Genomic DNA, 24400 nt, shown 5'->3' with positions numbered 1-24400 from the left:
ACCGGACTCTAAAAGGAAACCCATCCTCATCTGCGTGAGACCAAATGACCATTTACATGAATTGCATTGTATAATATTCTTTCGACTGAGCAGCTATGAGGTTAAGGGTTTTGTTAAGGGACAAAAGTGGGATAGATGGGATTTGAACTCGCAACCTTCAGATCCAAAGCCCAATGCCTTAACCACTGAAGTATTACCACCCCAAAGCCCTTGTTTCACAAAACCAGCTCAATGAAGACATGGTGTGTTAAGGCAGGAGTGAAAGAGTCACATGCGAACACCTCTGGATAAATTAGAAAGCTAACAGCATGCTTTTAACCTGACACTGGAGGCTGACCATACTAATGCTCCAGGATTTGAATGGGGAAAAGTCATTATTGATCACTTACTAAATAATAAAATTATAGCACTTCTATTAATAGTTTTTTCGCTGATGCAAATACGTTTAAGACAATGCAAATGCCAACTTGTATCTGATGCAGACTTTTTTAAATCGATGCATTACATCAGACAGTAATGTTGATTCTTACCGTTGCTACTGTGCACAAAGTGGTTTAAATGTACACATTTGTTTTTCGTGTTTTTCACGTATTTGTCTTCCTTGTACTTCTGTTTGATTTGTTACTCCACAATCCACTAAGCACCATTTTAAAGACAAGCCTCAGTAACACCAAAACAAACACTTCCTATATATCATTCTTTGATTTTCTTAATCCCTTAGGTGTTAAGAAGTCACTGGAATGAACTCCAGTTATGGGCATTGTGTATCTTTCCCTTTAAATAGAACAGGAATAACCTGGTTTGCTCTGGTTAAACAAGCGACCGGCCACACCAGCTGTGTCTGCTAAGTGATATGGCCTTAAACATTTGTGTTTTCGTGTGATAAGGGCTTAATGGAGTTGGTACCCGAGCTGACTGACTCTGCTGGTCAAACATTAACCAGGCCTGGTCTGTCATGGTCTTTATATCAATAAAAAAAGACTGCTATTCCACATATATTCTCTTACATACGGCTCATCTTAAATCCACCCCAACACTGGCTATTCCGATATACGGCTCTGGGATGCACTTGTGCGTCATTGTGAGTCATTGTACTCTCCATAAACAGTGAATTGGGGGGGGGGGGGGGGGGTCATCCGTCTTCCACCGAACAGAGCAGATTCTGTGCTTATGGGATTTCCACTAGCGAGAAAAAAAAATCACCACAGGGCAGTAAAACTGTTTGTCTCACCACCAGTAGCATATGGCACAATCTTTTTTTCTATTTTTATGTATTTTTCCTACCTCTCCTGGATCATTCTTCCATCCCAGATGTTTCCCTCTCACCACATTTATACAATCTGCGTAGCCCAACAAACGTGTCTCTCTGTCCCACACTATGTTGTAGTTCACCACTGACTCAGCAGCAATTATTTAAGACTCTGATGTCATCTTAAATCTGTACAAAAGTCCACATTTGATTACGTCACATACGAAAATATATCCCAAACCACAGTGGCACTTTTCCAACAAGCTGTGGTGGTCTTTTTTTTTCTAGAATGTCACTGAAACATCAGCGCCCTAAAAATCTGAATGAGAATCAGGTTTATTGGCCAAGTGTGTTGACACACAAGGAATTCGGTTCCAGCTGTTGGTGACTCTTTAAAGTACAGACATAAATAACAACACTATATATTTAACTAATAGACAAGACTAAACAAGACATTACAGACTGTACAAGACAATACAGATTGAATAAAGAACACAATATACAGTGTATATAACAGATTAGTAATGTACATAAAGTTTGAGAGTGCATGGTAGTCCAAATCTTTAAACTTATCTCGAATGATTGTGCAATCTGCAGTTGCATAACAAAGTGTTTATTAGATACGTATTTAAAAGGTACCACTTCTGGTAATCTCCAATCCCTGCACCACTAAGCTGTCTGGGCCCCTGAGCAAGGCCCCACCTTAAACTTCTCCAGCGTAGAAATGAGATCCAAAATCACTATGTATAATAAAGGAACAAATACGATAATGAAACAAAATAGACACAAATATACAGAATGTTTAGTCTCCCATTGTTCTGTCAGGTTTTGTGCTTTCTTTTTCTTCCCGGGTTGATTAAAAAACGTTTCATGTGGCTGTGAATGTACTTTGGTGAAGTATGGAGCAGATTTCCTCTTCTTGTTCTTGTATCCTGTTATATAATCGTGCATAGCGATTTGTGCGATTTACAATCTAAGCGACATTTATGCAGGAAACTAAGGAGGTAATGGGCAACAGGAGTTGTGCTGTTGGTCTCCTGCCAGTTGCGAGCCCGGAAACGCATGCGAGACGCGACTCATGACGCGATGTTTGACGCAATGCTTGCACGATTTGTCCGGTCCGAATTAGAGCTATGAGTAAATAAAAACATGAGGAAATATTGGATTGTTAAAAACAAAACTGGGATTAAATATACGCAGAGGAGATGGAGAAAAAACTTGAAAATAAATGACATTCTAATAGAACGTGCATGTATCTAGAGAAACATAATAGCTAATTTTTTTTTTTGCAGTGATTTATTATTGCTTATCTGATCTGCATTTCTATTCATAGGTATCATAATACAGAAATCCTTTCCTTTTAACTCTGTCTGGAGTTTTCTGTTTAGAGAGCGAGTCCAATGCGTTCCCAAGGCAGCAAAGACCCCACTAATGACCGTGCACTAACGACTCACCGTGATGAGCTCTTGTGTCAACAAAGATGAGGCGCTCGAGAGAGGAAATGCGATCAGGTTTGGACGTCTCGGCCCTCTGCTATTGTTCTGTGTAGGGATGTGCAAATGACGGTCTATGAATATGAAAAGAAAGGCGAAAAAACCAATCAAATCTCGGTTATCACTCTTTTATAATGTGAAGAGCAGAGTTTCAATTCTGCAACAACAAGCAACTAGCATGCATGACGATTCAATCAAATTCCGATACTTCTTTAGTTGAAACTGGGTTGAAGCTGGGAGTAGAAAAAAAAGACAAAAAAGAGGAAAAATATAAAAATTACGGTAATTCTGGTTTCCCCAAAGCATCTGAAGAAAACCAAGAGTGTTCAATGTAATACTTCGTTGGTGGTATTTGGAAAATCAGGCTGGGAAAAAATCTGAACTGTTCTTTTTATTTTTTTTTTCCGAAAAATCAACCCTACGAGAAGCTCCGAGAAGCTTGCCCTGGCAGCTCCTGCGGCAATTCTCAGATCGCAACACGCACCAGTGTAAATCACACAAGGGCCTAATCCTCCTTTTCTTGCTCTATTGCACGCCGGGCTGCACATACGCATGCGTTTGTTTTGCTACAGCTCCTTGTGTGTTAGTAAGACAGAGTAAGTTTAGGGTGTGGCGGCTTGTTTTTGTAAGCTTGGCCTAATCTGGTGGCTTCATACAGCCTTCCCCCCCACACCCAGTCTGAGACCATTCACTGCACCACACCAACACATGATCACATTGCTAGGACTGGCTTAGTGAGATAGTGCAGGTGTGGGTATAAAAAATGCCCTTGAGGTCTGCTTTGACATCTCAAAACACTATGTCATAACAGGTTTGACACCGTATTCTGGCTTTGATATTTTATGTAAGAATTTTTTTTTTTTGCAAATTCCCACATTCACATTTATATGCAAACACTTTATGCAGTAAAAATCCTAAAATGTGAGCCAGTGGTGGAAAACATGCATTAATTACTATAATTCCCACTGGACAAACGCTTACCTGGGTTAATTAAGTGAGCCTCAATTGTAAGTAACTAATTCTCCTTCTTTAACAGAGGTAACTTGTAAGGACACGCAGCTCTAAGTGTATCAACAATGTCTCATGTAACGTCAATGAACCGTGACATAAAACGCTTGTTTGAACATGTGACTATAATTGAATAAATAAAATATAAATGACCCAAAATTCAATTCAATTTATTTGCTGGAAAAAAAAAAAAATAATAATTGCTGTATTATGTATTAGTTTATTATTATTATTATTATTATTATTATTATTATTATTATTATTATACACTATTCTAAAATACATTTCTGGAATGCACACCTGTGACACTTGGGGTTATTCCCTGTATTGACCTAATTTCCATTTAAACAGGAAGTTGGGGCGGGGCGTCTATATCGACTGACTCCTCCCCTTTTTCAAATAATCAGCAGTGTTTAGCTTACCTCACGGTTTGTGCTAAACCTTTTACAAAACCACGAAACGGCACAAAAACGTCCTTCTTTCCAACTGACGTACTTTTAGAAAACCAGATAAAACTAGTATGTTCGAGCGGCCAAAGACATTTCCAACATATGTTTTTTGGGACAATGTCCTTTGTTAAAAGTGCCATACAAATTGAATTTTTTTTAATTTAATATCAAAAAAAGCCACAAAATTTCAATGTTATATACATTTTTATTATCATCACTAGTATTAATAATCAGTAGTATCATCATTGTCATCATCATCATCTCATTATTATTGATATTATTATTATAATTATTATTACTTTTATATATTTATCTCTTAATCTACATAAAATGGGAATGTCTACCTAGCTAGATAGTCATAAGGTTTTAAAAAAACTCATTTAAATTTTTTCTTTATTTTTATTAGTAGTATTAATAAGAAGAAGTGTCGTGATCGTTATTACTCTTTTCTATTTATCTCTTCATCCACAGGGAATCGTTTTTCCAGAGCCACCTTTTGATATGCAAATGATTGTAACGGCAAAAAGAATACGCACATGTGCGTGTGTACGTTTATACGTCTACTTTCCCCTGCATTTAAAGTACACTGAAGACGGTCCGTGACGCATGATGTTCCACCATTAATATCACAGCTCAACAATACCAGCATCAAAAAAGGCGATATTTATAATATCGGGGGCAGGACGCTTCAGATTCCACAGCGCATTTGATTGGGCAGGAAATCTGACAAGTTGATGATGTAAAAAAAAAATAACCCAATGCGTGAATCATCTAAATGGGAAGCACCCTAGGCATGAACATATCAATAATAAAAAAAAAACACCTGTTTTTATCGTCAAATTGCCACCTTTAAACATGCAAATATTTGTGACGACAGAAGGAATATGCAAATGTCCGCGCTCGCGCGTGCGTCTGAGCGGTGCGCGCTCGCGCGCCCCTGTTTACTGTATATGCGCGCGTGAGTGCGTGCATGCGTCCTTGTGTGACGTCGTGTGGCGACCTGTAGACTCTTTCTGAGCATGCGTGAACTAGTTTCCCCTGAAAGGAACGGACACTGAGGACGGTATGATACATGACGATCCACCAGCAGTATTATAGAGAGTAGTTGAGCTAGTGCAAGACTTGCCTTGTTACTGTCGTAAACAAAAGAGGAAATCAGGGGTGAAAGGAGAGAGATAGAAAGAGAAAAAGAGAGAGGGATAGAAAGAGAGGGAGGGGGTAGAGCTCCTCCTTCAGGCACACACAGAGAGAGAGAGAGAGAGAGAGAGAGAGAGAGAGAAGCTCTGGCTGATTTAGCCTCTACGTCAGAGGGACGATGGTGGCAGGCTGGTAAAGATGGCCGCTCTCTCCGAGGACGGGAGATATGGACTCAATTGCGGCCGCAACGCCGACAGGATCACCGTTTTGCACGTGAAACTCACGGAGACGGCCATACGGGCTCTGGAGAACTACCAAAACTGTAAGGTAAGCCCTCAGACCCAGACTCATCTCCCCTGAATCCGAGCCCTTTCTCCAGAACTTCTCCAGAGCTGCACTGAAGAGACAGCAGTGCCACGCACTATCATATCATATGCTGGTCTTCGAGACAGACAAACACAAACACACACACGGGCAATGGGGATAAAAACCACCCACGTTTTATTAGAAAAAGTTTTAATTTGAGAACCAAAAAAACACCAGATTGTACATCATGTAAAAAAAAAAACCCTTACAGATTTCTGGATTTATAAAACCTTGGACAAAAATCCCCCTAATGGTGCTTCATGGCAGCTCTGCAATCCTAATATGAGTATGCATTAACTTGTTCACTCTTCTTCAGAATAAAAGGCGCATTAATAGAGTGATATTTGTGTTTACTTTGATTTTTTTTTTTACATCATGAATAAGTTGTTAGAGACACAAAAAAAGTCAAACTTGGTCAACTGGTGTGTATCTGTACAAGCACCAACCCAGCTTTCTTCCTCTCTTTTTCTAATACCATGATCATTCACGACCTGCCAACCGGATCAGGAAATAAAAAAATGCACCCTTTTTCCCCCAAACTTTTTCTTATTTCTATTTTAAATAATTAAAGTATTTCCCCCTCAACCACAAAGTTGCCTTAACACCCCTCTGATCAGATTTGTGCAGGCAGCTAGTTAGCTAGCTGACTAACCTGAAGTATGCCTTGAATTTTCATTTGATAACTTGTTTTCGAGATTATTAAGTAAATAAAAAATTTTTTTCTGATAATATATTTTTAAATAGCGTTTAACGACACTGATCCAAATGCTAATACGCACTACAAGCTCGTAAGCTAAGCCTACGTTTAAACCGCAAGTGGATCCCTATATAGGTGTGCTACATAGGGTTTCAAATAACCGCTTGTGCACCCTATTTAGGGTCCCTCCTGATACAATGGCAGCGGTTTGAGACGAGAGTCGTGAGTCGTGGCTAGCAAGAGTCGGCTAACTTGGATAGAAAATATATTTATATACTAGTTGGATTTTTTTTTTTATTTTTTTTTTGGGGGGGATTTTATTACAGTTTACACGAGGTTTTAATATTATTGGCGCAGTATAAGTTTAAATTAATCAGTCGGGTACTTTTGCTCAATGTCTTTGACGAAATTGATATATTTTATATATATAAAGTATATATTTCTATGCTAACCGGACTAGCCAGGTGACCTGCCCTGAGGTAACTAAGCTTAGAGGATTAATTACAGTTTATTTTCAAGCTCTAACACACATAATATGATATCCTTCATGATTTAAAAAAAGATTGATAATTTTTATCTGGTTTTCTTTTCTGTCTGCTGGTTTGTTGGCGAGCTAATAGGCTAGGCTCATTCCTACTTATTATATTTTTTAAACTAGCTAGCTACCAATTCGACAATACGAATAAATCAGTGTTTGTATACATTTTATTATAGTTTTTCATCTAAAAGTTCGTATAAACGATCAAAATTAAACAATAAACGCGTGTATTTGGAGTATAGAGCTAATTAATGATTACATTGCAGACCACAGGTATTTATTTCTGACAAGTCACTAGTGCTTAGCCGTTCCTGAGGTAAATTGTAGTCAATTGAATTTAATGGTTCTGGATTATTTTCTGTAGCTTTGAGGGGAAAAAGGCTTGATTTGTGTGAGTACAGGGAGAGAAATAAGCTCCATGGCCTCATGAACACTTACATTGTTTCTCTCCTTTTTTTTTTTTTTTTTTCTCTTCTCTCAACACTGACCCAAAGTGCTTACGAGGCAGAGTTGAGTTAAAGCCACAGCAGGCCTGCAGCTCTCCTCATTCCCATGCACTGCCTCTCTGAAAAGAACCTGATCAAGCATGATTACTTTTTATTTTCGGGTTTTTGCTCAGTTTATGCATTTGACACTTTTTTTTTTTATTTAAAAAAAAGTATATACAGAGGTATAAAGGTGTGTCGGGTCGATATCATTAATTTAGAATGAAGACGGATCTAAAATGTCTGAGTCAATTGTGTGAACGTTCCTTGCCTAGTGTCCTAGCAGATTACATGACTTTTATTGATGTATATAAAATTACATATTCATTGAAGTGATTTTTCAATTGTTGAGCTGGCATCTGTTTTGAACTACAAGCGGAGAATAAAGGCGTACCTCTTTGTCAGGTCTTTGACTTTTTTACTTTTGACTTTGGCAGCATTTTCGGCTGCCGAACAAACCATGTAAATGGAAAGAAAAATATATTGAGACTATAGGAGTGTGTGAAAGCTTTCCATTCTCTACAAGTTGCCTTTTTTATGGTGAAGAAGGATCTAAAACGTCTGAAGTCAACGTTCCTTGCCTTGTGTCCCAGCAGTTGACATGACAGTAGCCTGGCGATTAATTTGGAAAACCAAACTGTTTTTTTATATATATATATATATATATATATATATATATATATATATATATATATATATATATATATATATATATAAAATAATTAGTGCATGTGTGTGTGTGTGTGGTGTGTGTGTGTGTGTGTGTGTGTGTGTGTGGTGTGTGTGTCAAACAAACGTACAATAGGAGTCTGTGAAAGCTTTCCTTTCTCTACAAGTTACCTTTAGGTGAATCGTTTGCATGACAGGATCTGTTACCGAAGCTGCAATGGTTCGTTTGGGGGGGGGGAGAAAAAGTGCAGCCAGTTTCTTTTTCCACATATCTTTCGAGGGCTCTGGTTCAATCCGCAGAAAGGCTCCGAAGAGCCAAAAGAGCCGCCCTCCGAACTGAACCGAACCGCCATCCTGCAGTTTACACCCACAGTTGACAGCTCGCTCATCATGGAAGTCTGGTTGTCAGATTAAACGCTGTTGCTTCATTTGGTTTGTTAAAGTTTGCTTACAGTCATAGCAGTGATTCAGGTTTCATCACAAAATATGACGAGTTCACAAAATGTTAATCATTTGTTAAGGAGAACACACTGTGGTCATGTAACACTACAGCACATTGCGTTTGTCTTACCAGGACAGTGAACACTGTGGTCTAACCACAAAGAAACTGATCAGAACCAAAGAAGAATACTTCTGGCTGTTGGAAAAACGTGCGACAATCAATTGCATGTAACAGTTTAGGGTCGAAAAAGAAACTGCAAAACCAAAGTTTTCCTTCGGTATGCAAGTTCTTCGTGGCTTTCTGAATCCCACCACCTGCCTCACTATCCTTGTCAGTTGAGGTCTGTCTAATGGTTGAACGGTTTTACATAGTACAACGTTTACTGGTCTGTTGGCCCTCTAGTGAACACCATTTGACCACACATGGTAGTTGTATTCTACTTGGTTTGAAATAGTATTTCTACAAATGTCTTCCAGTCAAGTTATTCTTGGCACTCTAAAACAATATTTACAGGATATAAATAATTTCAGGAGTGAATTTTTTTTTTATTATTACTGTGAAGTTCAATAGCTATAGAACTCCACAATCTGTTGTGGAACCAGCACGAATTTCACATGATTTAGCCAGCTTGTGGTTATTTTCCTTGAGAAATCTCTCCTTTACCTATTCCTATATATTTTGTATCAAATTTACGTGACTAATTTATTGTTAACAAGTGTGCATTGGGCGTGTGTACTTGTCTCCTCGCCTGCTTCCAGTAAAGAACATTTGTTAATCATTGGTAGTCATTTTTTTTTTTTTTTTTTTATCTCTCTGGAGGTGTGCCAAGACCAGCTGTAGCCTTGGGGGGTGAAGAGAACCGATAGAATGCATGAACCTATGACAGTAAATGCTGACTTGAGGCTGCAGGTCTTCGTTTTAGCGTTCAGATCTTTTGTTTTTTTTTCTTTTTCCTGGTTGATTTTGTGCTACAGACATGTTAAAGCAAGACATTTATCTATGATATAATCTCGGTAGCATATCTTGCTTGGTTAAGCAAAGAGCAGGGTTAATGCTGAGATTGCACTTTTGCAGACCTGTCGCGCTCGCTCGCTCTCTCTCTCTCTCTCTCTCATATCGTCCGGACTCGATCGTGGTGATTTAGCAGTTATAGGAGAACCGTCTGGGCCTGGTTCTCCCTGCTGCACTGTAACGTGAGCAGCGTTGTGTGGATATGTGCAGTAAGACTGTGTTTAGAGGGTGGGGAATGTGAAACCGATCTGGTCGTACAAGCCTGTGCGAAAGCTCCCTGCTGTCATTTGAATATAACTGTAGGCTGCTGCGTGTGGTGGTGCGGGAGTTTGCAAAATATTACGGGTTTAGGTTATGATGAAACACTAGCCTCCCACCCCCCCACCCCTATTTAGTGGTTTTTTTTTTTTTCATTTTTGTAAATGTTTAAATTTTTTAGGGTTCTTTTTAGTTGTTGGTTTTTCTAGATTTTAAAGCCGATTGGTTTGGGTGTACATCCGTGTGATGCTATTTCTTTATTCGTACCTTACTGTAAGGATTCCTGAGTGGTCTAAGAATAAAAAAAAAATCGAAACAAAAAATTTAATTTAAATGATACCTATCCAAATATTTACTTTAAGAAATTTGCCTTGCGAAAAACTTACTTGTGTGTGTGACAGGAACAGATTATTTATATTTCAGAGCACACAATTGTTTAAAAAAAAAAAAAAAAAACTATGTAAATAAATTTATCAAATCATTTGGATATTTAGCCTGTAATTGTGCTAGCATTATCAGTAGTCCAATGTTGTGTTTGCAGAAACCACAGACTCTGCAATTTGCTTGCCTAAACATATCCTAAATGAGGCAGCGACTTTATTGAAGGTGGATTTAAATACATTTCAGTTCCCATCTGCAAATTGTATTTAAAAAAAAAAAAAATAAAAAATATATATATATATATATATATATATATATATATATATATATATATATATATATATATAATATTTTTTAAAATAATTTTATATATATATAATTTTTATTTATTTATTTATTTATTTTACAATTTTCTGGTTCTAAGCTTCAGGATCTTGAAAGCAAAGTCTATTTATGTACATGTTTTATGTTAATGCAGTCTTGGACACAATAACATGAGAAGCATTTGAGTATGTTGGTCACTATATTGGAGTTGTTAAAGTTCTAAGAATAATTTTTTTTAGTGGTGAGTGAGAACATTTTGTAGGTTTGTTTAAAGGTTATGGTCTGGGTCTGATAATCTGCTATTCCTGTAATTGTAGGCAGTTCTTATGCATATTTAGTGATTAAATTTTTTTTCAAGTGGTTAAACAAATGCTAGAAGTCAAGCTTATGAAATAAGTCATAAATAAAACATTGAGTTTTTAAAAATAAACTTTTATAACAAACTACGAACAAACTAAAAACAGAAGCAATTTTGTTTTGCATTTCTTCCTGCTATCGTATCAAAATTTAAACGAACCGTGACTTAAAAACCGTGGTACATACCGAACTGACTTTTGTGTACCATTACACCCCTTATTTATATTTCTGTGTGTGTGAAAGGGGGTGTAACGGTACACAAAATTCACGTGTGTGTGTGTGTGTGTGTGTGTGTGTGTGTGTGTGTGTGTAAAAAAAAAAATAAATAAATTAGATAGAGAGAGGAATTCCTTATCACAGACTGCTACAGCATGCAGTGAAATGCTGGAAAGCCTGAAAATCTCCAGCTCTGAATGGCCTCTTTAAACTCACTGACTCATTCGATCTGCTGACCACAAGAGTCCAGATTTGAGTCAGGATTTTATTTAAGTCAGAATTTACTGACTCAGGCGGTTACAGAGCAGGTCCGGCATAATGCAATAAAAATAAAAAAAAACTACTTTATAGGGTTAAAAAAAAAAATAGATAAAAGCTTCAAGAATGCTGGACTCTACTATGCATTGTGACTAATAAATACAGATACGTTTTATTTTTTTATTTATTTTTTTAACCTTTTGAGCCATTTCTGTGGCTTTTGTAAGGTATATGCAATAAATTTGCCAGATCCAGTTCACTGAAAGACACTTTTGTTGCGAGTAGCATTTCTGGTGGCACATCTTGGTGAACTTTGACCTGTGAATGCACAAACCCGGGTCTTGTGAGCTACCAGAAGACATGAAGGTGAAACTCCGGTCTGTTTAGAGAGTGCAAATAAGATGGACATACTCACACAGGTGAATGTGAATGTTTTGTGTTTCTGAAGTGACCCACAGGTCAGTGTGTTTCAGTTGGATTTTTGTTCACTCGGCAATTGAAAATGTTGTATATTAAGTAGGGCGTTTTAAGAAGTGTTTTTTGCAGCCGGTGGATGTGAACTGGGCTGCCAAATGTATTAAAAGACCCTATGATATAAAGTGATCTTGTACATTACACTCAACTCAATCTTGTAGTTCCGTCAATTATGTGTTTAATCATTGCACGCTGTCATCATTGAGACTTCCTGCCTTTCAAGGGTTTTTTTGTGGTAAAAGGTGTGTGCGTGTGTTTCTGTTCGCTGGGATTTCTATACCTCTGTGACACACAAAAACCAGTGGTAAGTCTCTGTGTGTGTGTGTGTGTGTGTGTGTGTGTGTGTGTGTGTGTGTGTGTGTGTGTGTGTGTGAGAGAATGTGGTGCTTTTGGTTTCGACATTTCCATTTTGCGGTCTGAAGTTGCAAAAGCCATCAGCAGCAAGCGAATGACGTAACGACTGACGTAACACTGATTCACCGTCTTTGGTGACTCACTCAGGAATTGTCTGAGAAATGGATGTGTATGAGGACATTGTGGTCTCTGGAGACAGGTGTCACAGCCGTCTACCGATCGGTGGTGTGTCTCGGCTGTCTCCTTGATGATCCATGAATCAGATAAGAGTAAAGATGTCCTATTATTGTTCAGAGCACAGTGTGGGAGTTGAGATGTCCGTGCTGTTAAACATGTTCTTTATCGTGTGTATTAAAAAGGATTACACGTATACACAACCCTGGTGTGGCCACTTTGTCGCTGAGCTCACTGCGGTTCTCTGTTTGTAGCAGGACTGCTCTTGTGTACTTTTTTTTTTTTCTTTTTCTATCGTCCCCGTCTATTGAACAAACATGCTACTCATCATAGTACAATTTTTTTTTTATTTTTTATTTTTTATTCTGATTGGACATTGATACTAAGATTTTTAATGACCCACCCCCAAGATTCATTTGTTGAATAGTTTGATGATTGATTTGAGTCAAGTGATTAGCAGGAGGCTTCCAAACAAACAAGCGTTTCTGACCAGAGGTCCAATTTTCAAACCGGTTTTCTCAGCACCTTGATGAACTTTGGACTTTTGGGGCCTTGATTTTATTTTTTATTTTTTTTATCTTTCACATGACTTTCAAATTATTTGTGCAAAAAAAGGAATCAAACAATTGAACAACCATTTAATTGCTGATATGATGATTTTATAAAATGTATTTTTTCTGGAAGGAGTCTCCAGTATCGGTGCTTTGTAGTTTTTCCCCTTGAGGAAGGGTGACTTTTCGACTTCTTTGAACACAAGAGGCTGATTTTAAATTCTTTTTTCTAGTCTTATTAACTTCACGAGAAACAAAAACGAGAAGTTGGTGAAAGAATGGCTTTGTATGGTCATTATAAAGTCAGTGATAACAGGAACTTGTTTTACAGACATTCCACAACTTGAAATAGAACTATAAATGGATATAAAGTGCACTCGCAAAAAATAAATAAATAAATAAATACTTTAAATAAATTGAATAAAATAGGAGGAATAAAGCACGTGACCTCACACGACAACATTCTATGATTGTTGTGTTTGTACGTATTACTGGCATGGCAGCAGTCTAAAGCAAATACGCTTTTTCCAGTAATGCTTCAGGAATGAACACACACCTCTATGAAACGGCACAGATGTACCAGCGTGTACACTACGGATATCCTGAGCAATTCATTTCAACAATGAGGGTCAGTTAATGTCAGTCAGGGCTTTTTTTTTTTTTTTCCAGAGGAAGAATTACACTGTGGTCAGAGGTGATTCTTGTTCAGAATAATGTGACCAAGATTTCGAAAAAATGTTTTCCTTCCGGTTTTCGTCCCGATTTAAAGAAACTCTTGATTATAATTGGTATGTGAAGTTCTGTCTCTCTGTGCAATTGCTTTTGGTTTGGGCTGGCTGCAGATTTAATGTTTACTTTGCCCTCTTTCTCTCTTTCCTTACAGAATGTACCGTCCTCGCAGCCAACAATACATTTCCAAGGACTGCAAGGGGTAGGTGGACACTTCACACTAAGATGTGCTCTTCAGTGGTAACCTTCAAAGCATAAGCTGCATTAAAAAAAAAATCTAACCCATTTTTTTTTTTTATGGCAACCAGGCATTATTGTGTGTATGCGTGCGCACGTTTGCATGTCTCAGCTACTCCGAATGCTCCTCCTGTTATTTAGGAGTTGTCTGTTTGGCCTGAGGGTCGAGCCGAAGGCATTTCAGCTTTCACTATTCGCCCATAAAAATAGCTGGTTAACCTTTGACCCTGCATGGCATGCCAGAGTTTGCTCTTCTGACACTGCTAATACTACGTGGTTATGCAGTAATGCTCAGTTTTTTTTATTTTTGTTTAGTTTTTCACACTTTTCTTTCACACACACACAGTTCTTTAAACTAGTCTCTACATGTCCATGTGCAGTTTAAATGCATTTCCCATTGATCACAGCGTAACCACTCAGCCGATACACGCCCAGCGTCCAACATAGGCATACTCTTGTTTTGCACCGTACCTAGAAAGTAAGGACGTCTCGCACTAGATCTTGTATAATTATATGGCTCAGTAGACATTCCAAACTGGTTTATGACCGTGTAGTTGAACGCTGTAATAATATAGGGGCTGTAGTTTAGCCACCCTGTATTTTTATTTATTTATTTTTTTGTAGAGTTTGCTGTCATCACACTGCCAAAGTTTGAAAGTGTAGTGGATTAGTTGTTTTTTTTTTTTTGGTTTTTTTTTTCTTAAAAAAAAAATTGGTTTGATATATTTGATGCACTGCACTGTTTGTGTGTCACCCATTTTCATGATTTTTAGAAATATGAAGGGACGGGGGACTGAACATATGATCGTGTCACATCATATATTGATGCATGTTATGGAAATGGATTTTTTTGTAGCTTAAATATATTTATATATAGTGTCTAAGGACTTTTTTTTTCTTTTTTTTTTAATGAAGAGAGGAGAAAGACCTCTCAACCGTCCAGATATTCGCTTTATGTTTGTAATGTTACGTCTTAACGAGCATAAACACTTTTTTGAGGTTGCCACTTTTAAGCGTATAACATGGGACTGGGCAGAGCATCCGAGATTTTTCTCTAGATCATGCGTTCTTGAATGATCTTGTAGTTTTAATTTCAAACCACACACTGGGGTAAATTAGACATTTTCTTTGTGAATTGTGTTTTTAATGTATTTATTTATACTTTATTTTTATTTTGTATAGAACCTAATTTTGTGAGTTATAGATTTACCCTGTCTTGTAATTTTTTTTGTAATCTCCTCAGCGAATCAAGATTCCAAAGTCAGACGTCTCGGATGGATCTCATCTCTTCGATTTCTACCTGTCCAATGTCGGCAAGGACAATCCTCAGGGAAGCTTTGAATGCATTCAGCAGCACGTGTCCGGGTAACAAGGGCTATATTTTCCCCGATTCGTGTCTTTCTGTCTGTAGTTGCGTAGCTCCGCGTGTTAAGCTTTCGTCTTCTACGTCGTCTAGCTCCGGGGTCCCCCACTTGTCCTCTCTGGGGGCGATCCAGGACAAAATCACAGTGTGTGCCACCAACGACTCCTACCAGGTGACCAGAGAGCGCATGACGCAGGCCGAGGAGGACACGCGCAAGAGGGGAACCAAGGTCATCAAACCCGGAGGGCAATTCAGAGGCAGGTGGCTTTGTTTGGATTAACACTCGGGTCTCTTTATCTACACGGTGCAAACATGAGAGCGGACCGTAAACGCGTTAGCTTGTTCTAGTGGTGTTGAAAAGGGTCAGGAAAAGTTACAGTGAAGTGAAGATAATCCATCTTAATCTCACATGCTGTTTTGAGGAATCTTGTACTTGTATGAATAGTGGCTTTAATTGAGGCGCATGTCGCATTTTTACCCACAGACAGCTGTCTCCGAACTGTTACTCAATAAAACCTGCAGCTTTGCATGCCTTTTTATTTTCTGTGTTGCATCAAAGCTCCGCCTCTTTTTCAGTATTGAAAAAGTAGCGCACAGTCTCTTCCAAGTAGTGAACTTTTTCTAGTAGTCTTTTTGTTTAAAAAAAAAAAAAAAAAAAAAAAAAAAGTAAAAGTGTTGGACAGTAATGAAGTAAATGTAATTCATTATCAATCAGGGTCGAGCGCACGCGCCGTTTTAAACTGGTTTTGATTGGCGCTTGGTGGTATCTACTTAGCACCAACATACAAGCAGAACATTTTGAGAGCAACAAATGATGGAAGAAACCCCTGACACTAATTTGAACCCCCGTGGCCTCATTTGCGCATTAAAAAAAATGTTTTGGCCTCGTGATATTTGTAATAAATATCAATGTTTGACTCATAAATATCACTCTATTAATAGATCAGTGTGCTGAGAGTAACATTATTTTCACATAAACTGTGGTGTGCAAAGAGTCTTGTGACAACAATGATAATAGGAACATTATAGCCGTGATAAATTATAGTACTTTGGATACTTATGTACATTTGAAGGCAAATACTTGTTTTTACTCAAATGAAAGTTTGAAGGGACACTTTTACTGGAGTAATATATTAGAGTGCAGCTCTACTTCAACTCAAGTACATGGTTTGTAAAGTGCACTGTAACCATTGTACCTTTTCACCTTCTCTTTGCAGAACAGACATTATCTTCACCCATGCTTTTTCTTGTTTCTTAATAAAATAGTACTAGATCAAGATACAATGAGAAGACTGTTTGTTTTGCAAAGCAAATATTGAATCGACATTATTATGCATCTTTCCTCCACTAAGACCAGCCTCTTTTTGAGGCCTTGAACAATATTTTTTTTCACCTTTTATTTATGGTGTTACTGCAGGCGAATCTCCCCTCAAACTTCTGACCACATCATGGTGCTGCAATATTAACCAGAAAAGCTTTCTTTTTTAACCGTTTCTGTGCACTTCCTGCACCTGGGGAATCAGCGCGGGGGGGGGCATTTGCATCGAGCAGTCAAGTGGGGAAGCGAAAGAAATGAAGCGGAAATGTTGATTCATTGCAGCTGTTCTCAAGTCTTTACCGTCAAGCTGGTTTCTTCTTCAAGATCTTTTATTAAAGTGATAGGTTAGCAGATAAGCAGCTTTAAGGGCTACATTCTCTGTTCTCACACTCGCAGGTACTAAGGTGCAATTCCGAAAGCCAGCTCCATCTGCCCCCGACCCGGTCCCCGAGAGGAAAAGGTCGACCCCCATGAACCCAGCCAACACCATCCGCAAGTGCCTTACCAACAACCCAGTGTCCCAGCGGCCATACCGGGAGCGCATCATTCACCTGTTGGCTCTGCGTTCCTACAAGAAGCTGGAGGTCTTGGGAAGGCTGCAGCGAGACGGGATCAGCCAAAAGGACCGCAACTTGCTGGGAAGCACCTTACAGCAGGTAACAAGACAGGAAGGTTTGGGACACGAGGAGAATAAAGTAATAAGGTTTTGAAGTGAGATGGGCAGATGCAAAGCAGGAGATCATGCGAGTGCAGGATGCAGAGATTTAAAGTAAAAGCTCAGATTTGTAAGAGAAACGTAACAATGCTAAATTTTGAGCAGCTGTGGTACAGACATCAGGTTTTAATGCTGCTTTGGGTGTTTCTGCTTATCTTCTCATTTGTATGCAAATGGTTTACATTGTCCTACAGATTCTTCCTACGGTTAATTTTGCATTCGTTTCTCATATATTTTACACCTTGAAAGTAGTATTATCGTTTAGGGCGTTTTCTTCGTGTCCAAGTTTGTATATTTGGGGCTTTCTGGCTAAAAGCAGGCAATCGTAGCTAGCCCGGGGGGCATGTGTCCAGCACTTCAGAGAAATGGAAAATTGCAGCGTCTGTTAATGGCGTTAATAACTGAGTATAAATCAATAATACCAGAAACATCAGATTGCAATTAGTGTCATTAGGATCCCAGAATCTGAGTAATTCTCAGTGACATCAGATGGCACAAGCCTGTTGTACATGAGGATTTCAAAGTAGCTGCTTTGAATTTATTCCTGGAAAAGTGTCAGGCAAGAAAAAGAGTACAGGAGTAAGTTTGTGACACAAATAGTGGACTCCTGACTGATTATCGGACTTAATCGTGTGAACCTTTTATGACCGAATTTTCATCCAGCAGAGCAGATCAAAACAGTAGCGCTCACAGCTCAGTCAGAGGACTGCGAGCTGCAAGACTTTGTACTCTGCTGAAGCATGAAATTATGTAATAAACTCTGCTCAGGCGGTCTGCACAGCATGTTCATTCCCATCGTAGCTGAATATACAACACGACTAGCTAGTAAAGTATTAAACTATAGACTAATCTTGCCTGTGTGTCAGAATTCCATCCACACATGATTTAAAGTAAATGCTGCTGGCTTTTTCAGAAACTTTTTTACTGCTATAAATTGGGTGTTTGTTTTGTTTTTTTTTGCCTCCCTTTGTTTACTGTTCGGAATGGGGAAAATTCCAGCCAATGGCCTCTTTCAGTTCCTCCGGCTGGTTTCAGTGCAGAAATGTCACACTTTTAGGATACTTAATGTGTAAAATGACCAATAAGTGGTCTCGGCAGGAGGACAGGGCAAGGCTTTCTCCTTCTTTGGACATGAGAGAATTTAAAACTCTGTCAAGGGCGCAGTGAGAAGCCGCTCTGCCACAGTGGCGATCGGCCCGTAGTGTTTGTCGCGTCGTAATAATCCTGCAACATGCCCCTTTTTTCTTATTGCTTTCTTCGGGACTGTAATTGTCACACAGGACAGTTGCCAAATTGGTTTCATGTTTAAGCGGTCATCACGTTTTACAGAATTGTTTTATAATAAAGCGAGCAGTTCCAGTTACATTTTTACATCATCAAAATCCCGAACACCAGCAATAAATCAGCAAAATAACGCTGATCTGGCACACATGATGTTAGGAGCTACAGTAGTAAAAAAAGTTCCTCTGGCTGATGCACGTTATTGTTCATAATAAGGCTTAGGATATTGCACAACAACTTTTTTTTTATTTTGTTGTTGTTTTGTAACCGGCACAAAAAGAACCAAAATAATGTTTGCATAATTATACAAAGGTGTGATCTAGGGTTATTGTCTGGTTTGTTTTCTTTTTTTTTTTTTTTTTACTTGCACATCAAGACTTAGCTCGTTTTTAATGGAAAACAAATTTCAGTTGATAAACAACGTGCGTCCCGTCACAGAGGATAACGTTTTGGTCATGTGGCTGTCGAAAGATTTAGACAAAGCTGTATTAGGGGCATTATTTGTGCTTATGGTAAAAATTTTACCTAAACAGTCATTGATTTTCTTTTAATTGTATGCCCTTTCTGGGTATAATGTGACATACCCGGTCCTTAAAACCAAATCAAAACCTAATGCGAGTGTTCAAACTACACTTTTAAGCAAATCCAAAATCGGTAAATTTTAATTCTCTGTTTGTCTTGTAGAGAGTGTTACCTTTAATTTACCTTATAGGCAGGAAGTCGGAATTCTGAACTCGGAAGTACGCCATTGTCAACCTTCCTGAATTTAAGCTTAGGAAAAAAAATTTGTGCCTCCGTGTTCCTCTTTTTTCCAGCAAGAAATAAACCGAGCTGATTGTGACTTTCGTATATATTTACTTCCTCAAAGAAAAATGCTGTTCAGAAAACTTTGACTTGATGCCATGTACCGAATTGAATTAAAGAGAATGAAGAATTTATTTATTTTCCCCCCTGGTCAGTGGTTGTACATTAAAAGCACTGAGGATGGAGACTCAGCTGCCCAGGTTATATCACAGGTTTGTGAAATGGATTTTGAGAGGCAGGATAATCTGCCCCCTTTCACAAACACAGTAACTAAAGGAAAGGAGCGTATATTCCACCCGGAGTACTCTTTTGTCTCCCCTTGACTCTAGACTGAAATTTTGATCTCCACTCAGGATTTGCTGCCCAATTTCTCTGTTTTTCAGTGGAGAAATGAATGAAGGGTAGCTGTTGGCCAGTGTACTTACAGACCCGGTGTAAACAAAAAATTTTGAGGGGTTGTTTAATATTCATATAACCCTCTTTTTTTTTTTTTTTTTTCCCCTCTCTCTTTCCTCACTTTCAGGTTGCCAATCTGAACCCAAAGGATAACTCGTACTCCTTAAAGGACTTTATTTACCGTGAGGTCCAGAGAGACTGGCCCGGCTACTCGGAGGATGAGCGTGTTCAGGTGGACTGGATCTTAGCTCGGTAAGTACAAGCAGCAGTTTCATAACGAATGACCCCCCCCCTTTAGAAGTGGCTTGGGCATGCTGTGTGACTGCTTGTCTGATATTTGCATACCTGCTACAGCTTTTCAAATGGAGCCTGATTAAGAAAGCATTTTAGCCTTTTTTTTTTTTTAAATGGAAACTTCTTTCTCTCTCTCTATTTAGTAAACTGGGCCTGCCTGCAGATTCACTGTCATCCAGCAGTTCTCCAAAAGAACCCACATCACCACAGGTATGGAAAATCACATCATGGCAAATGTAGACGGAGACAAAAAAAAAAAAAAAAACCCTTGTTATTCTTCCAAATGTGTATTTTGCTCAATTTGTGGTTAAAAATGTAATGTTTGCGTGTTCTCTCTCTTAGAAGCGCCAGCCTCAGGGTGACTTTATTGACCCTCTGATGTCCAAGAAACCCCGCATCTCTCACCTCAGCAGCCGGGGTCCTCAGAGCTCGTCGGATCGCCGCGCACCCTCCGAAACCGAGGAGAAGAGACCAGCTCCTCCGGTGAACGCAGCCTGCCCAGGCCCTTCGTCCCAGCCTCCAGTGTCCCACCCTCCCTCTGGCTCGAACTCCAACTCGCCCAGCACACCAGAGGGCCGCGGAACCCAGGACCTTCCCCTGGACCAGAGCTCCACATGCGGGGAGGAGACCGAGCGCTACGCGCCCCGCTCCCTCACGCCGAGCTCCAACTTCATCCCATCGTCCACCACATCCCCAGCAGCCAACAGTAGCAAAAAGCCCAAAAAGAAGTCAAAGAAGCACAAAGACAAGGAGCGGGAGAGGAGAGGGGAGACCGAGAGCACGGGGCACAGGGAGGCACCGGCCGAGAAGGAAGAGAGGCCAAGAAAGAGACATCGTGCAGAAGTGGAAAAACACTCGCCAGCTATCGTGGATAGTCATTCGGATGCAGAACTGCTCAGAGAAGGTAAGGTGGCTTGTAGATTGTGTTTTGAGCTTATTGGTTGGACATACAATCTGTGGAATGCACATGGTTGTGTGAATACGGAATCGTCTTTAGAAGCGTACGTATTCTGTGCTTTTGTATTAGCCGTTATGTACGAGTACTCGACAGCCTCCTTACAATATGTTCTCTTTCGTAACGACCGTGTTACGTACTTCTCAGAGAAGAGTGATAATCCACAGAGCTCGTCCATCTGCCTGCCTTGTGCGCAGCGCTGCGAGTGGACCTTTCGCACAACTTTTGTTTGCGTGGCAGTAACACCATTATTCATGGAAGCCAGCCGAACATAGTCTCTGCACAAAGTATGCAGAGGCCTTCACTTGCTGTCCATGGAACTGATCATTGAGAAACCGGTCACGTTAGCATTAACTTGGTGTATGATAATATACAGACCAGACATTATAATATGTGATAAATCAATATCAACACCCATTTTTATTGCTGATTGTTTAGTTTTTTTTTGTTTAGTTTTTTTTTTTTTAAACGTAACATTCGACAATTACTCAAACGTTGCTTATTTATCTTTCTGAATAATTGAAATTCCAGCTTAAGGTGCGTGTTCACGGGGAGCTTGTCAGTATTTTCTCGGTCGTGATCCTGTTCCATAGGAAAACGTTTTCAAGTTGTTTGTCACTTTCTTTTATAGACAGAACAAGCAAACACAAGCTAACCGAACTTCCCACGCCGATGATACCTGATTACATAGCGTAAGTCCAAGTAAATATGTACATGATGATATAAAAATGTGCTATTTGTTTTACCATTACAAACTAATGAAATTGTGTGTTCTCTCCGTCTATGGCAGTAAATACACCGCGGTAGTGTCTATGGATCAGAGGCAGCGCTACAAGGACGACTTTAACGCAGAGTACGATGAATATCGCACCCTTCACGCTCGTGTGGAGAACATCACACGGCGCTTCACACAGCTGGACACTCAATGCAGACGCCTGCCACCCGGAACCAAAGAGTACCAGGTATGGATACATGTGCGTCAGTAACTTAAGCACAGAGTTGTTGTTTTTTTTCCACATTCCTGTATTCACACTAAAGTGACAAACCACCATTTGTTTCTAAAGCGAGTTTAACACACAACCACATTGAAAAAAGCAAAGAAAAACTTCACATATCTTTAACCGTGTGTTTTTTTTTTTGTTTGTTTTGTTTTTTTTAAATAAACTTTACATGCTGCAAATGGTTTGTCATACACACCACATCAGGTATACCATTTATGAGCGGTGAAGTAACACTGATTATCTCTTCATCATGGCACCTGTTAGTGGGTGGATATATTTATTAGGCAGCAAGTGAACATTTTGTCCTCAAAAAGTTGATGGGCAAGTGTAAGGATTTGACGAGGAAGTTTGACGAGAGTCAGAAAATCTCCAAAAACTGAGCTCCTGTAGCTCAAACACCATATGGAGCATGTGGTGATAATGTTATGCTGATCAGTGGCTTTAAAGTTATGCCCGATTGGTGTATTTTGTATTTCTGTGAAGTTCGATCATCACGGGCTCAAAAATAAAACACAGTTGGAATGAAGAGACAGTGAGAATATGGCATTCCTTTTAGAGGGATAAATTTGCTGCTTGGAAACAGCCAATTTTGAGCCTTTCTCGGATTACAACCACACCCATAGTGAGACTTGAGACTGTGAAAAGTTATTTGTAAAAAAAAAAAAAAAAAAAACCATCCAGTGCTATTTTCTTCTCAGAGATCAACTAGTATATAAACTTTGCAATAGTTTATTTTTCAGTGTGGCATGTGCTTTGTTCATCACACACCTTAAAATAGTTGATTTCACATTGTACAGGGTTTCCCGAGTCCAAGTCTTGAAAAAAAGAAAAAAGAGAGAGAAATTCTCTAAAATAGCCTTAAGCTTGCTGAATTAGGTCATAAATACTTTTAAACTGGTCTTAATCTTCCAGTATCCATGTAATGCTCCTGCAGCACTTAAGAATGCGGGTTTCCTTGGTGCAGTTCATTCTTTTGCCAGCCCAATATAATGTGTTGCGACTACAAATGAGACCAACATGCAACAGTCAGTCTGACAGACAGAAAACTGAATTTATTTTTCAGCTATGGGAGAAGTGCAGGTTTAGCGATACTTAGCTTGAATAATAAATTAATTTAGGGCTCGGTGAAGGCCATTTGCTAACAAAGTATTTTGTTGTGTGTGTTTGTGATATTGGTCTTAATTTGAATTCTTAATGGCCCCTTTGACTTGGTGAATCCTGCAGAAATCCTCTTGTATTCCTGATGAGATTGCTTTGCATCAGTTTGTAAAAACTAAAAAAATAAATAAAAAAACACCCAGTTTTTGTTATATTTGTGCAGGAGGTGCATGAAGAGGTGCTTCAGGAATACAAGAAGGTCAAACAAGTGAGTTTGAACGCAAAGGTTTTTCGGAATGTAACCAAATGAGCAATCGCGCTTGTTTAACACGAACTTTCTTTTGTTTGCCTACAGCACAGCCCGCATTACCACGAAGAGAAGCAGCGCTGCGAGTACCTGCACAACAAGCTGGCCCACATCAAGAGGCTTATTGCTGACTTCGACCAGCGGAGGGCGCAGTCCTGGCGTTAAGCGTCGGGACCTCACAGCCAATCCAAGCTCTTCTTAGCCTAAAGACCACATCCAGTGGCAGCCAGGGGATCAGACATCCTTGAGGTTTTCTGTTTTTCCCGTCTTGTATTCTCCCTATAGGTCCTTTCAGATCTTTTCGCCCGGTCTGTATTCCCCTTTAACAAGTCTACATTTCATAAATATATATCTATATTTTGTTTTTGCCCCCCCCCCCCCCCCCCCCGCCTTTTCTCTCCCCCTTTTCCCTCCCCCTTTTCCCCCCCTCTGTCGTTCCTTCTGACCACTGCCTCCACTGTTAAAGAGAAGAGAGCCACTCTTCCTTCCTACTGGTGATGTCAAGCATGTCCAGGAGGATAGCGCTTCATATAAGTTTCTTTTTTTTCTTATTTTTTTTTTTTTTTTTTTTGGAACAGACTATAAAAATGAAAAAAAAAAAAAGGACAAAAAACATCAAAAGAAAATTAAAAAGTTTTTCAAAGCAAATACTATATATATAGCTACCTGTATTTAAAAGAGAAAACAAAGGAAGATCTATTTATTTTGAACGGAAGGAGAAGATCGAGTCCACGGATGATCTGAGGTTTAGTTTCTTTTCTGGATGCAAACGCATTGCCGGGGGCCTTACACTATAGTGTCTCTTTGACTTCCTGAAGCCTTTTGCACAGGGGCAGCTGAGCCAGTGCGTATTCAAATACAAAAAAAAAAAAAAAAAAAGAGGAAAATTACCCAAAAAAAAAATAAACACATGAGGGTACATGGCAAAGGGAAGCGTGAAGACAGGAGCCATGAGATTCCCTTCGTCTTTGGACCCTGCCTTGAGCAGCAGCAGTATTCTCGCTCACCGTG

General features: G+C 39.2%; 1 protein-coding gene and 1 long non-coding RNA gene across 4 annotated transcripts; one reads left to right on the top strand and one right to left on the bottom strand.

The window, feature by feature from the left end:
* Positions 1–1197: 1197 nt before the first annotated feature.
* Positions 1198–5398, bottom strand: LOC310738807. The gene is made up of 3 exons (XR_014537159.1): positions 5326–5398; positions 2704–2816; positions 1198–1989 (listed from the first exon to the last, which is right to left on the bottom strand). It is a non-coding gene; the product is annotated as an uncharacterized lncRNA (long non-coding RNA).
* ell2 (elongation factor for RNA polymerase II 2) lies at positions 5167–23764 on the top strand. 3 transcript variants are annotated; one of them, XM_083564115.1, is made up of 12 exons: positions 5168–5663; positions 13775–13822; positions 15101–15222; positions 15314–15477; positions 16935–17194; positions 19862–19986; positions 20172–20238; positions 20371–20932; positions 21615–21675; positions 21774–21945; positions 23306–23350; positions 23438–23764. In XM_083564115.1, the coding sequence occupies exons 1-12, from the start codon at positions 5535–5537 to the stop codon at positions 23552–23554; spliced, it is 1872 nt and encodes a 623-aa protein (XP_083420241.1). In that variant the 5' UTR covers positions 5168–5534; the 3' UTR covers positions 23555–23764. The 3 variants fall into 3 exon arrangements, with proteins under 3 accessions (XP_083420243.1, XP_083420241.1, XP_083420242.1); XM_083564116.1 differs by having other exon boundaries at positions 5416–5663; positions 20374–20932; XM_083564117.1 differs by lacking the exon at positions 23306–23350 and having other exon boundaries at positions 5167–5663.
* Positions 23765–24400: the final 636 nt, after the last annotated feature.

Source organism: Silurus aristotelis (genome assembly GCF_946808225.1).
Source record: "Silurus aristotelis genome assembly, chromosome: 16".
In the NCBI taxonomy this organism is placed as follows: Eukaryota; Metazoa; Chordata; class Actinopteri; order Siluriformes; family Siluridae; genus Silurus; species Silurus aristotelis.
The sequence above is the reverse complement of the archived record's forward strand: the minus strand, read 5'-3'. Positions and strand labels throughout refer to the sequence as shown.

Excerpts from the sequence above, each read along its gene's own strand:
- ell2 (XM_083564115.1), top strand. The coding sequence starts at position 5,535 with ATGGCCGCTCTCTCCGAGGACGGGAGATATGGACTCAATTGCGGCCGC. Across the intron at positions 5,664-13,774 it reads AGAACTACCAAAACTGTAAG|AATGTACCGTCCTCGCAGCC; the intron begins GTAAGCCCTCAG and ends CTTTCCTTACAG. Across the intron at positions 21,946-23,305 it reads CCGGAACCAAAGAGTACCAG|GAGGTGCATGAAGAGGTGCT; the intron begins GTATGGATACAT and ends ATATTTGTGCAG.